General features: G+C 42.9%; 2 protein-coding genes across 2 annotated transcripts; both read right to left on the reverse strand.

Annotated features, from left to right (window-relative positions):
- Window positions 1-2,833: 2,833 nt before the first annotated feature.
- OR6Y1 (olfactory receptor family 6 subfamily Y member 1) lies at window positions 2,834-3,800 on the reverse strand. Its single transcript, XM_025860612.1, is given in 2 exon segments — window positions 2,834-2,987; window positions 2,989-3,800. Coding segments are annotated over 2 exon segments (966 nt in total).
- Window positions 3,801-13,125: 9,325 nt separating this feature from the next.
- OR6P1 (olfactory receptor family 6 subfamily P member 1) lies at window positions 13,126-14,082 on the reverse strand. The gene has a single exon (XM_025860754.1). It carries the CDS (start codon window positions 14,080-14,082, stop codon window positions 13,126-13,128), a length of 957 nt encoding a protein of 318 aa, XP_025716539.1.
- Window positions 14,083-14,333: the final 251 nt, after the last annotated feature.

Raw genomic sequence — 14,333 nt, forward strand, 5'->3', positions numbered from 1 at the left:
CATAACATAATAAAATAAAATTTAAAAAATAAATAAATAAAACAAAAGAATGTATAAAAATTAAACTTGTCACTGGTGGGCTTTTGGAAAAAAAGAAAAGTTTCAAAGCTCACTCAAAAATAAACCAATAACCTGAACATTCTTAGCTTTTAAAAACATAGGTTTTATCGTTAAAAACTTTTTACAAATAAATGTCCAGATTAGTTCAGTGGTGAATTTTAACCAAATATTTAAGGGGAAAGAGGTATCAATCCTACACACTCTTTCTTATGGACTGAATGTTTGTGGTCCCTCAAACTCCTGCATTGAAGCCTCAGCCCCCAACGTGACTGTATTTGGAGATCTGGCCTTTATGCAGGTCAGCAAGGCCGAAGGTGGTTATGTTCTCTCTCCGCCATGTGAGCACACAAGGGGAAGGAGCCCATCTGCAAGCCAGGACGAGTCCTCATCAGGAACTGAATTAGCAAGGATCTGGATCTGGGACTTCAAGCCTCGAAAACTATGAAAAGATAAATGGCTCTTCAAAACACCCTCTTAAGAAAATGAAAGGTCAGCCACCAAGTGGGAGAATGTATTAGCAAGACATATATCCAACAAATAATTGCATCAGAGTATAAGAAGTGTTCTTAAAGGTTATATATAATAACAAGACAAAAAAACCCCACAAAACTTAGTTTAAAAATTGGGGAAAGTATTTGATCAGACACTTGCACAAAGAAGTTTTCAAAATTGCAAAAAAGAAAATGAAAAGGTGCTCAACATCAGGGCAATGCAAGTTCCGGCCCATGCGAGACCATCATCTACCCTCTCAGATGACCACAGGGGAAGTTTGACATTACTAACCATCAAGGAGGTTGTAAACAACTGGAGTTCTCATGCATTGCTTGTAGGAATGTGGAATAGTTTGGGCTACTCTGGGAAATTTGACAACTTTTTTTATAAACTTAGGCAGAAATTTATCCTACTATGTGGTAACAATACCATAACAACCCTCATCTCCTGCAGAGAAATTGAAGCCTACAGCCAGAACGAAACTTATTTTAAACATGCATAGTAGCTTTATTGATAACAGCTCCAAACTAGAAACAGCCTAAATGTCCATCAACTGGTATATAGGAAAACAAACTGTGCTCTGTCCGTCCAGTGGAATAGCACTCAGCAATTCCAGGTAACGCATACACGCAACAGCATGGAAGGATCTTCAAGGCATCTGCGGGCTTGTAGCTGGGAGGTGTCAGCAGTGGGACCAGATGCCTTTCCTCAGTTCCTCCACAGGGCTGCAGTCTCATGGATGGCAGGGCACGCTCCCTGGGCTGCCCTGAGGGGCTTTTCTTGGTGGGTGGGGCTGGCAACAGCGTGGCTGGACCTAGAGGGTACACTGCTACATGAAATAATCCAGACAGAGAGAGACAGATACCACATGATTTCACGTGTAGGTGGAACTTAAAAAATAAAACCAACCAACCAACCAACAAAAAGAGACAAGCAAACACAGACTCTTAAATACAGAGAACAAACTGGTGGGTGCCAGAAGGGAGGAGGGGGTGGGGGTTGGAGGACACAAATAAAGGGAATGAAGAGCCCACTTATCATGACGAGCACTGAGAAATGTATAGAATTGTTGAATGATGATATTGTACACCTGAAACTGACATAACACGGTATGTTAATTATACTTCAATTTAAAAAAAAATTTAAGAACCTTAAAGGCATTATGGTAAGTGAGCCTGACACAAAAGACTACAGATTGTATGATTCCATTTATATAAATTTCTAGAACAGGCAAAGCTAAAGTGACAAAAAGCCTATCAGTTGCTGGGGGCGGGGGGCTAGGTCCAGGGGTATGAGTAAGAAGTTTAATGGAAAAAAGCACAAAGAAACTTTTGGGGATGATGGAAATGTTCTATGTAGTGATTGTTGTTGTTTGACAACTGTATGCTTTTCCAAAATTCAGTAAACTTTTAAAGAGGTGAAATTTATTGAATGGAATTATACTTTACAAAGCTGATTTTAAACAGGCTAACTGCAACATAAGAAGTGAAAAGTAATTGCTAATAAAATCTATGGTAAGCAAATACAGAAAATCTTCTTTTTTCGCGCTTCACATTTTGAAAACACATGATGTGCACTCTAAACTTTTACTAAGGTTTTCACAGAGCTTGGGCCACTCATTGGCTTTGGACCTTTGAATCCACAAATGAGTCAGTTAAGATCAGATCATAACTTTATTTGGATGAACATATGGCAATGTCTCTGAGAGGAAGTGGGGAGGAGGGAGGCAGGGAGAGAGTGAGCAAATCTCCAAGTCTGCAAGACGGAAGATGGAACAGAGTCAGAAGGGAAGAAGAAAAAGAGGTAGAACAGAAAGAATCAGAAGGGAGGGAGGGGGGAACTGGACGCACCCAAATGTCAAAATGTATTTGCAATTCCCATCTTCATCTTCTGTGCTCAAACGTGTAGCTATCCAATTATCCTTTCAACAAACACGTATTAAGCACCTACTATGTGACGGACACAGCTGCATGCACAGATGATACATTAGTAAGGTAGACAGACACAAATCTGTGCTCCCATGGGCTTTGTATTTTCGTGGAAGAGCAAAATCTGTCCTCGTTTCAAATAATTTTTGGAAAAAGTTTAAAACTTGTCTGCTGAGCTAGAAGAGGCTGCCTCTTGGGGTACGGCTCTTAGCCGTGTTCACGCATGCACATGCACACACAGGGCATCGGTGTTGAAGTACTGGGGGCTCATAGATACGCAAGGGGCAGAGTGTGGGGTGTGGGCTGTGGAGCCATCATCTCCTGACGCAGGCCTGAAGGGGTTCTATAAGTTTTTAATTACTCAAAGCCATGTCTTCCCTGGGCCCACGTCCTTTGCAAAATATGGTCTGCTTAAGGGCTGCCCTCACTTCACGGTTGCTCAGACAGTACATGATAGGGTTGAGGAGGGGGACAACGACCGCGTAGGGCGCAGATACTGCTTTGTTGGTACATGAGCTTGGGGCGGGCATACGTGGAAAGGGTCATGGAATGGAAAAGGATTACAACTGTCAGGTGAGAGGCACAGGTGGGAAACGCCTTTTGGCGGCCCTGGGCAGAAGGGATCCTGAGGATGGTGTTGAGAATGGTGGCATAAGATGCCACCACTGCACAAAGGGGGACGGCAATGACCATGAGGGCCAAGAGGAAGTCTACTAGCTCAGCCTGTGAGGAGTCCTCCCAGGAGACACTGAGAAGCGGAGAAATATCACAAGAGTAGTGACTGATGTGGGGCGTGCCACAGTAGTAGAGTCGAGCTATGAAAACCATCTTAATCACGGCAGTCACAAGCCCACAGGACCAGCATCCCCCAGCCAATGTACCACACAGCTGGTTGGTCATGATAACTGGGTACCGTGGTGGATTACAGATGGCTACATGCCAGTCAAAGGCCATGACAGCAAGGAGGACGTACTCTGTGCAGACAAAAGTCACAAAGAAGTAAAGTTGAGTCATGCAGCCGTTGAAGGAGATGGTCTCATCATGGCTGAGGAAGTCTATCAGCATCTTGGGGCTGATGACTGTGACATACCCCATCTCCAGGAAGGAAAGATTGCTCAGGAAGAAGTACATGGGCTTGTGCAACTGCCCATCACTGCAAATGGCCAGGATGATGAGAGCGTTCTCCAGCAGGGTCAGCAGGTACGCTGCCAGGAGAACAAGGAAGAGCAACCACTGGAAGGCTGGCCATGTTGGAAATCCCAGGAGAACGAAACGTATGGTCGCTGCACGGTTATCTACTTACAGAACCTTGGTGATCATAACCGGCTGGGGACACAGACAAAATCGGTTTTTTCCACGTCCTGAGTACCAGCCTATGGTTCCTAACACTGATAGAGCCTGCCCCCGGCAGAGTCATCGTAATAGAAGTTTTCCTGCCTTCACACCTTTACTTCTTCCTAAGTGATGATCAGAACCAAAACTTGTGGGCAAAAGATGTACTTCAGGGAGCTTATATATTTTTTTTTTTTCAAATTAAGCCAAGAGACATAACTCATCCAAGATCCCACAGAAGTGAAGTTTGGAAACTTCTGACCCCCAGTTATTCCTATGCCTCTCTGATATATCTCTGCTGGGCAGAAGAGGATGGCCTTCATATCACCCCTTCACCGTAAGTAAGAAATCCAATCCACTGCATATGGAAAGGAGGCAGGAGACTCGAGTGACATAATTTGTATGACTCTGGAGAAGTCTTATGGCCCCACTTACCTGTAAGGAAACATTGCTCCTGTTTCGTTTTGTTTCTTATATAACAAAGTTGTAAACCTTAAATGAAACAATATTGGAGCAAAAACACAGGGTTAATAGCAAATTTGATACATATATTCACGAGCTTCTTGGAGAACAGAATCAAATAGGTAACTTAAAAAGCAATGTTTTCTTTCATCCAGTCCATTGTAAGGAGTACTCAATTAGGAGTTTGGAAAAAGTAAATCAAATCCCACTTTTGTCTCACTCCAGCTAGGTGAGCATGGGACTTCATTTTCAGAATACTAGTTCTTTTATTTTCAGGGTGGATATAGTATAATTTCATGACATCTGTAAACATCTAATGAGCTTTAGGATTTTAATTAAATTCCTATAGACATTTGCTGTGACCTTTCCAGGATGCACTGCTAATTCTCCCATCAACCTGCCAAAAAATCAACGCAGATCTACATGGTGGAAACCACAGCCATTTTTAATGAAAGAGGAGGAGACTGTGGGACCTTTCCGGGGGTATTAGATTAAAGGACACACAAGTCACTTGAAAATAGTATCAGGAAAGATGGAGAACCCCGATGCCTTCTGCCGTCAGTGAGCCTCCTGTATCCCCCCCCCCGGGTGCAGTCTCCGTCCAAGTGGGCTGAGAATCACTCCGAATCTGAACCTCCAAGCTCCCACCTCCCAGACTTTCTCTGGGTCCTGCGGCTGATTCCTCTCTCCTGTGCTTCTCCAGAGCCGGTCTCTCTTGTTCTCTACTTCTCAACAACCCTGCTTGTGTGCAGGACGTGTGAGGCACAGCTGCGGAAGGCTGTCTATTTTTCCTGACCTGGAAAATGGCTGCCCACCCCATCCACTCCCCTCTTGCTACTCCGACCTCACTTTAGGACCCTAAAGAAAGATAGAAGAACCACCTCTTAGTGACCCATGTTAGAGAGAAAAACAGACACAGATAAACAAACAAACAAAAATGTCTAATAGTGCAAATTCAACAAACAAGTTTGTTTTCTGTTGGCACTCAGCCTTTAATTCACACACACACACACACACACACACACACGCACAACACAAAACAGCCCCTGCCTGCCGTGGCCTAGGATTATGAGGCAGTGTGGGGACGGTGGAGCTCACAAACAAGGCAAGGTCTGTGGACCCCGAGCTCCCTCAGCTGCTTTCTACTCTTCTCTGAATCTGAAGGTCCCACCAGCCTGAAACCTATGAATAGCTTAGGCCCACCCTCCAGCCAGGCTTTTCCTCAGCACACCTCTGTCCTGGCAAATGGGTAGGGAGGACGTTATACCCAGAAGTCCTTTCTTCCTGGAACCCTTCCCAGGGCCCCCCAGGAAATGGGACAATGCAACGTATTGTCAGGACTTTAGCAACAGGCATGTCATTCTCAGAGGCGATGCTTCAGTCCTGAAGCCGGAAATGAAGGCAGCCCGTGGAATTGAAGACTAAGACTTTGCACATGCAGTGGGGGATGTTCTCACAGGAGCTGTGCATTCTTTCCTGTACTTCCCACAGGAATGTAAGACTCAGAGGCAGTACTGCCGGGGAAATGAGCACAAGATGAGGATAGGAAAAAATAAAGGGAAGAGAGGGAAGTATACAGAATTATACCAAAAACAGCTGACTGAGCAGTTTCATCATTTAGGCATGGGATTAGCTTTGTCTTCCAGTAGTCCAATAAAAGAGGAAAAGTCAAATGAAGTCAAATGAAACAGGAAAAGAATTGAAAGTACAGTATGATCACATTTGAGCCTTGAAACTCTCCATATATATAACATGTGTATATATAGTATGCTTTGCCAATAGTCCCATGCAATGTAAATGTAGGAAGGAGTCTAGGTCTCAGGTCTCCAGGACTAGGTATCTTAGTCCTGTCAGTGGCTTCCAAGGTCATTTATCAAGTCCGTCTGGCAGACAGAGGAGGAAGAGGGCAAGGCTCAGAGAGTGACAGCCTTTTTTCCAGCACCAGTTCGGCAGCAAGCGGAGCCCTGAGCAGGATGTGCTGACTCTGTGGCAGATGACGCCTCACATTTGCGGATCACTTCACAATATCTGAAGGCACATTGCTTCACGTGAGCCTCACAATCAGGAGTTAGCCAGGACAAACATCATGGTGCCCAGCTGACCCAGAGATGGATCTTACCATCTTTCTCTTACGGTACTATGCATGAAGAGAAGTGAAATCTTCTAAGGAGTTAGAAGTCATCAAAACTACAACCACCATCAGCTTTGCCAGACCCTGCCCCTGTTTAATGGGGAGAAACACACACACATACTCACATACCTGTGTTCCACCCTCCCTCCCCCCGCACACATACCCATTCATGTTCTCCCATACAGTCTTTCTATTTTCTCTGCCACTTTCTTCGTGACTGTCAGGGCACGCCTGGATTCTGCACTTTGCAAGGCATAAAGGTGGGCTGTTGCATTAAACTGAGGTATCTTCAGGAGCACAGATCACTGGACAATTGTAGAGACTCAGGCCTATTTCATCTAGAGTGGGTAATTACAGCAGAGTTTTAAAATGACATGACAACCTATATTACACAGTACTTCTTCATATAGCTTAATATACAAGGTGGTAGAGAAATATTGTTGAAGCGAAATGAAGCTATATATGTACTAAGTTCACTCCCCAACTATACTGTGTAGCTATACTTTCCACAATAAGCTCAAAAAGACAACTATTTTTAAATATCAATAAAATGAGAGCTCCTAAGAATCAGTGATTGAGCTAAAATTGATTTTCAATCATCCCCTGGAAACACCTGAGAGTCTTTTTTCAACCCACCATTTTCCCGGTCACGTAACTTAGGACTCTTCTGCCAGCCTTCTCAGGAATGACCACCTTGAACTGAGAAAAGAGGAGAGATCATGTAGACCAGGAGGAAGAATTCAATATCCCCAAGCTCAAGAGGCACTGGGCAAAGCCGGTTGTGTCTCCGCTCAGCTTGAAGAAGGCATAGAAAGAGCTATTTGTGCTCTGCCGGCCTCCAACCTACTGGAGGAGCACACACCAACTCCCTCCCACCCACAGGGGACCTCCCAGCAGACACAGCCCTCAGGAAAGTACTTGGCCTTTCCAGGGCCCAAGGGGATCCGGGGGAATACAAAGGGAAGAGCAGACAAGCTAAATGGCACAAGAGAGACCTTAGGCTTGAGGACTGTTCGTTGCCTTCTTCCCCCCCAGACTCTGGGGCAGAGGAAGGTGCTGGAAAAGTGTGTGTGTGTGTGTGTGTGTGTGTGTGTGTGTGTGTGTGTGTGTGTGTGTCCTTTTCTCTTTCTGGAGAATGGTCTCACACGTCATAAGATGCTCTGGAGGAATATAGTGCTATAACCAAAGTCATTCAGCAGAAAATCAGAACGGCATTTACTCACTCTTATTTGGGGACCCAAGTACGTGTACACACACATATACAAACTCCAAACATGCTTAGATGTTATGCACACAAGTATCAGCTCTGTACACCTACACAACCCTCATGCATCAGTAACTCAGTAAATAAAAACATACGTATGTATCTCAAAGAGACTTACACACTCCCCTGTTCATTACAGCATCATTAGCAGTAGCCAAGTTACGGAAACAACCTAAATGCCCATCCGTGGGTGATTAGGAAAAAAGATGTGCCATGAGAATTCGGCTGTGAGAAAGGAGGGAATCCCACCATTTGAGACAACAGGGAGGAACCTTGAGCACATATGCTAAGTGAGATAAGTCAGATAAAGACGAGTAATGTATGATACCACTTATACGTGGAATCTTAAAAAAAAAGTCAAACCCATACTACACAGATGGCAAGATGGTGGTTGCTAGGGAATGGGGGTGAAGAGATAAGACTCACCGTGTTTAAGGGTACACACTTGCAATGAATAGCAAATAAGCCATAGTTTTCAATGCCTGGTATAATAGATATACACAACAATAGGGGACTATAATTATGTAATGTGATAAATATCGCTACAAAGACAATCATATTACAATATATAAATGTATCAAAGTAACATATTGTACACTTTCAATTTACACAATGTTATATGTCAAATGTATTCAAGAAAAAAAGAAAAACATGAGTTTTCATTGCTCTCTCTTAGCTCTGTGAGGCAAAGAAATTCTCAAGTCTCTCCAAGTACCATGTTCCTCATCTTTAAAAGGCAATGCTAACATTAACCCAGAAGTTAACAACAACAAAAAAAATGCCATCTTTTCTCGTTATAACTGTTTACAACTATTCCTTGGTACAAAGGAAAAAGCTGTAGTTAAAACTCTGAGTGCTTAAAGCAAAAAAAGGAATTCTAAGCTCACTCTTTATTGTTTCCTGTTACAGAAGAAAAAAACAGTTAATTAAAGGATAATATTGAAAAAGTAGGCAGAGACTATACCTTTGAGTTAAGTGAGAAAAAGCACAGAGCTTATATATTGTAATATGCCTGACTTTGGAACCATATTCAGGATCATTATGCATTTAGCTTTGGTAAGGAGAAATAGAGTAATTTTAAAATGTAAAAGTCGAAGTTTACTGGGGAAACTCACATTTTTCCTTATATTTTATAATCGCTTCTAAAAATTGTGTATTTTCTATTTCCTCTCATAAAAATTTCGAGGCAGATAACCACATTTTGTGCTTTCTATGCACTGTTTTATGAATAAAAATCATATAACTTATGTTTTCTTTTTAAATGGAAGACATTCTTAGTTAATTGTGATGAATAGTGTCCCTGTTTTAAAATAAATTAAGTTCATTTAAAGAATCATAATGACACATGCCCCTCCCTTGTTCCCTTTCTGTTATCCGTCTCTGGTAAAAAAAAGTACATGTTCATAACCTAAAGAAAAAGAAATAAAACAAAATGAAATAAAATAAAATGTGGCAAAATAAAAGAATATAAAACTGACTTGTAGTAGCTATTGGAATTGTAGGTGTAGTGTCCGGGAAATAACCCACCTCTCTCTGGCTAACCTGTGAATTATAACTTTAAAGAGACAGTAAATCTCACACTTCATCGAATGACAAAATACGAGGTGTGGGGGGGAGGTGTCATGATCTTAATCTGGCAACTTAGAAAAATATATTTCATTTGAAAAATTAAAAAAAAACCTAAAAGTAAAAATCATTTGAAAAATTCTAGGGACACCTGGGTGGCTCAGTCCATTAAGTGTCCACCTTTGGCTCATGTCATGATCCCAGAGTCGGGACTGAGTCCCACATTGGGCTCCCTGCTCAGTAGGGAGCCTGCTTCTCCCTCTGCCTGCCATTCTCTCTCTCTCTCTCTCTCTCTCTCTCTGACAAATAAATAATTAAATCTTAAAAAAAAAATTCTAAAAGAATGCAAGGCAAAAAGTAGATAAGTATATTACATCAGGCATATAAGGTTGAAAATAAAAGAAAACACAAATTACAGTGACTCCAACAAATGGAAAATAGTTTTTATCATTTAATAAAAAAAAACTTGGGGGAGTCCCTGGATGGCTCAGTCAGTTAAGCAGCCAGCTCTTGGTTTCACCTCAGGGCATGATCTCAGGGTCCTGGGATCAAGCCCCCTGTCAGGCTCCATGCTCAGCGGGGAGGGAGTATGCTTGAGGATTCTCAATCTCTCCCTATGCCCCTCACCCCACTCACCGCACGCACGCACGCTCTCTCTCTCTCTCTAAAATAAACAAATCTTTAAAAAAACAAACCCTTGGATACAGGTATTAGCTGGTGTTGGTTCCGCTTCCCCACCATGAGGTCAAAGACCCACGATTTTCATTATTTCTGCAGCTCCAGCCTCAGTGTGCTGACCCTTCTTCCTCATGTTTGTTACCTTGTGGACTGCTGATGGGGCTCCGGGCATCAGACCCAAGTTCAACAGCACGAAAGAGGAAGCACCAGTGCCAGCTACATCTTTCTCTGAAAAGGAAAGCCTCTCCAGCTGAATTCAGCTTCCAGTTATTGGACAAAAATGACATATAGGACCACTCCTAGATACAAGAAAAGCTGATAAATCAAACACATGGCAAAGAGATGCAGATGCATTGCCTGGGTTGGGCATGTTTTCAGCTTGGGAAAAAACTGGGTTGTCATAGCAAAGAAAAACGAGCCATCTACATCAGTGACGGAAAGCAAATGAGAAGGGCTTACGCCTGCTGCAAGCCCTTGTCATGGGCAAGACCATGACACGGCGAGAACCATACAAAAAGCCCAGCTGACCTTCTGTAGCTCCTCCTTCCGAGAAGGTTGGTATCAAGCACAAGATCCAAGACTGAAATGGCTAGGAAGAGATTAGTGTTCCATGTTAATATTCTCATCAAGAGTTATCATACGTTCCGATCATCTTTAAAAGGAGTGTGAACCTCACTGAGTCAACCCAATGATGTGCTGCAGTATTTTTGGATCAGATCATTGGAAATGCTGAGTTTTCTAGTGAAGTTATCACCCTTTCCACATAATTAAGAAGGGTGCTCCGAGCTTAGCTTTCCACGTATGTTCTCGAGTACCCGCTCAGTCCTCCAATCTGTTTGAATAAGAGTGAGTTTGAGGTGTGGCTAGTAGAACAGGCACATCTGTTAGAAGCACATAATCATATGATTTATGACAAAATGATAATAAAGACGGGCCTTAGCATTTATTGAAGCGTTACTGTGCGTTAGCTGTTATATGCCAGAAGATCTGAGGCTTCCCCAAATAACCAAGCTCACATCCTACCAAAGGCCACACTTGGCATCAGTTTCACTTAGAGAAATATAGGACAGAGACACAGCATGCAGCCAGGCAGCATCAGGAATTTCTCTCCTGTGGAAGGAGTGCTGAAAGCAGACAGGGGCTCATCTCTGGGATTCAGAGCCATAGGGCAGGGGTGAGGCCATGAGATTCACACACAGGGGCACATGGTCCGCCTTGACTTGGAACTCTCAAGTCCCAAAAGAGCCACTGTCTCTTCTAACTGTCCTGTGGGGTCCACGGTTTCCAGAGCTCGCAGCAAAAGGCACGCCAAGTTACAAAGGCAGCCTGGAGCTGTGACTTACCCCCAGTTACTTATAATACTTTCATTATTCTCCCAGTCCAGACGACTTTTACTGATCAGGGCTCATTTGTACCATAAGCAATGTTGCTTAGCAACATTATCAGGCTTCCAAGAGTCCGGAGCTAGAAAGTTAACGGAAGGTGAATTCTTTCACAGTGCATATGAATATCAAGTTGTCACATCATACACTTTCAATACCTTACAATTTTATTTGTCAGCTGTATTTCAATAAAGCTGGGGGGAGAAAAGTAAGTTAATCCAAGGTGAAATTTACCTACAAAGAGAAAAGATGTTAACACTTCACTCCCACGTACATTATTTATTTGATATTTGCAGCAAGCATATGAGGTAGCTGATAATATTTTCATTGTAACAGGGAGTTAGAGGTAAAACTAAGATCAAAGTGAAATTTCTTGGTTTTAGGAGCAGAATTGTTGGCATAAAACATCATGCCTTCCATAACTCTTATGAAAGGAAAAGAGAACATAGTGAGGGGAAGGTACATGGAGCCAGTCTCAGAGATGTTTCCTTAAAAGGACATTTACATTTCATGAAAATAAAGCAACTTACACTTTTAAAAGTGTCAGATTTCTTTGTTGCTGTTGTTATTTCATTTTAGATCCTGGAAAACCTAAAATGATTATTGATCAAGTAGTTTTCTTTAATAAACAATCATCTCTTTTCCCCAAAGCCTTCAGAATGAGCAAATACATCAATTATGACAATTTAAGTTTATGAGTATTTGTTCAATACCACTTTTTTTTATTCTTCTACATATCCACAACTAAAGAAACATTAAATATGGTTCAAACGTGCAGAACAAAACCCTGAGTCAGGGTGTGCAAAATCACCCTAAGCAATTCAAACAAGTTTCCAAAAACCAGAGGAACTTGAAAGAATGTTTATAATTCAGGCTTTGAATCTGAGGCATCTCACTCACTTGAGAGATAGATATCTGCATCCTACCTCTCATTCCTTCATTCTGTCTCTTATTAAGGCATTTTCTGTTCTTGTGCTCATTTGCCTCAGGAGCAAAACTTAAAATATTTAGCAACTGGTATAACCCAGGTACCAACTAATTAAAGCAGAAGCTGCGCATAGTGCTGGAGAAGATTCTGAGACCAACCTATATACGAGGTTTCTACTGCATTTTACATACTATGGAATCAACACTCATTAGGTCAATCCCACTGAGAGTCAAGGAAGGGAGATGCAGATGAATATTTAGCCATGTTCACATTGGTGCACACATGGCTGAATATCAGCATTACATTTTCCTCCTCTTTGACTTGCAGTGGGTATAAGATGTGTAGAGGTACAGAGTATTGATTAGGTGACATGAGTTTCAGTTCTTGGGGTATAATAATCGTACTTTTGTGATTTCTCATGGAAGTGGGATTTGAGAATTTGGATCTTTGAAACTGCTGCAGTAAAGCCTTTATCACTTTGACATATCCACCTGTAAGTCCCTTTTCTTATGTTTCCTCATTTATAAAATAAGAGGGTTGATCTAAAGTAGGGAATTTCAAACTGGCTATGAAACAAGAGTTGCTAGGAAGTTGGAAATTGTGCACAGCAGAGTTTCAACCTAGACATACTCTATCAGACCCTCTACAGATTTCTTTTCTGGGAATTTGCATCTTAACAAACCCCTGGGAGATTCGTATGCAGCTAACTCAACCTTAGTTTGGAAACCCTGTACCAGATCAATGATTCATAAACTTTTGTTTGTTTCAGGAGATTCCCAGATGCTATTTAACAAAACTGCATACTAATTGATACTTATGTTCCCTTTGAGCCTATTTTATGATCCCTTGAGGTGGCACAATTAAGACCCCGTTCCTTCCTGCCTGCTAGGTTCCTCTGTACATCAATCTGGAACATTCCTCAAATAGTGGCATCTGCCCAGGACCAACTTTCTGAGAGCATCCTTCACCTCCCTCTTCCTCAGGCAGTAGATGGCTGGACTGAGGGATGGTACGATGACTGTATAGAGCACAGAGATGACCTTGTTGCGGTTGAAGGTGTACATGGTGCGGGGCCGCGCGTAGGTGAAGAGGGTGGAGGAACAGTAGATGACAACCACGGCCAGGTGAGAGGCGCAGGTGGAGAAGGCTTCGCGACGTCCCTGAGCAGTAGGAATCCTCACGATGGCGGCAATGATGGGGGTATATGATGAAACCACAGCCAACAGAGGGAGCAGGATCATCACCAGGGCCAAGAGGAAGTCTACTAGTTCTGCTTGCTCCTTGTCAGAGCAGGTGAGGTTGAGTAGGGGAGAGATATCACAGAAAAAGTGGTTGATGATGTTGGGTCCACAGTAGGACAGTCGGGAAACGAAAAGAAGCTTTATCATGGAGCTGAAGAAACCACTACCCCAAGAGGAAGCAGCAAGGCGAGTGGCCAGGCTGGAAGGCATGAGACTAGGAGAACGGAGGGGCTCACAGATGGCCAGGTAGCCGTCATAGGCCATGACCGCGAGCAGGACACATTCAGTGCAGGCCAGGGCAATGAAGAAGTAGAGTTGGGTCATGCAACCTACATAGGAGACCCTACGGTGGTCCTGGGTAAGAAATACTCCCAAAAGACGGGGAACTGTGACATTGATGTACCACAGCTCCAAGAAAGAGAGGTGGGCAAGGAAAAAGTACATCGGGCGGTGAAGGCTTGGAGTGAGCCAGATTGTGGAACCGATGAGTGCGTTCTCCAACAGGGTCAACAGGTAGATTGTGAGGAAGAAGACAAAGAGGAGTAACTGGAAGGGTGGAGAGGTAGGGAAGCCCACCAAAACAAAGTCCGCTATGTGGCCTCCACTCAAATTTCCCATCGTCTCTGTCCACCTGCCTACCTGAAAAATAACAGGAAGAACAAGATGTTGAGAGACAGGAGGACCAAACTGCTCACCTCCCCCCAACCCCAGATTACAACCTTCTGAAGATGTTCAATAGTACACTATCGATTAGTGGAACATCATTTAGCTCCTACACTTTGCTGTTTTCATCTCCCACCTCAAGGGAAAAGTTCTCAGACTTGAGGATTGTACTCAATAATTTAGCGATCTTAACTGCAGTAGATATT

This window comes from Callorhinus ursinus, unplaced genomic scaffold (genome assembly GCF_003265705.2).
Source record: "Callorhinus ursinus isolate GAN/ISIS: 27379988/994484 unplaced genomic scaffold, GSC_fseal_2.0 scaffold88, whole genome shotgun sequence".
Classification (NCBI taxonomy): domain Eukaryota; kingdom Metazoa; phylum Chordata; class Mammalia; order Carnivora; family Otariidae; genus Callorhinus; species Callorhinus ursinus.

Coding starts and splice junctions, on each gene's coding strand:
- OR6P1 (XM_025860754.1), bottom strand. CDS start 14,082: ATGGGAAATTTGAGTGGAGGCCACATAGCGGACTTTGTTTTGGTGGGC.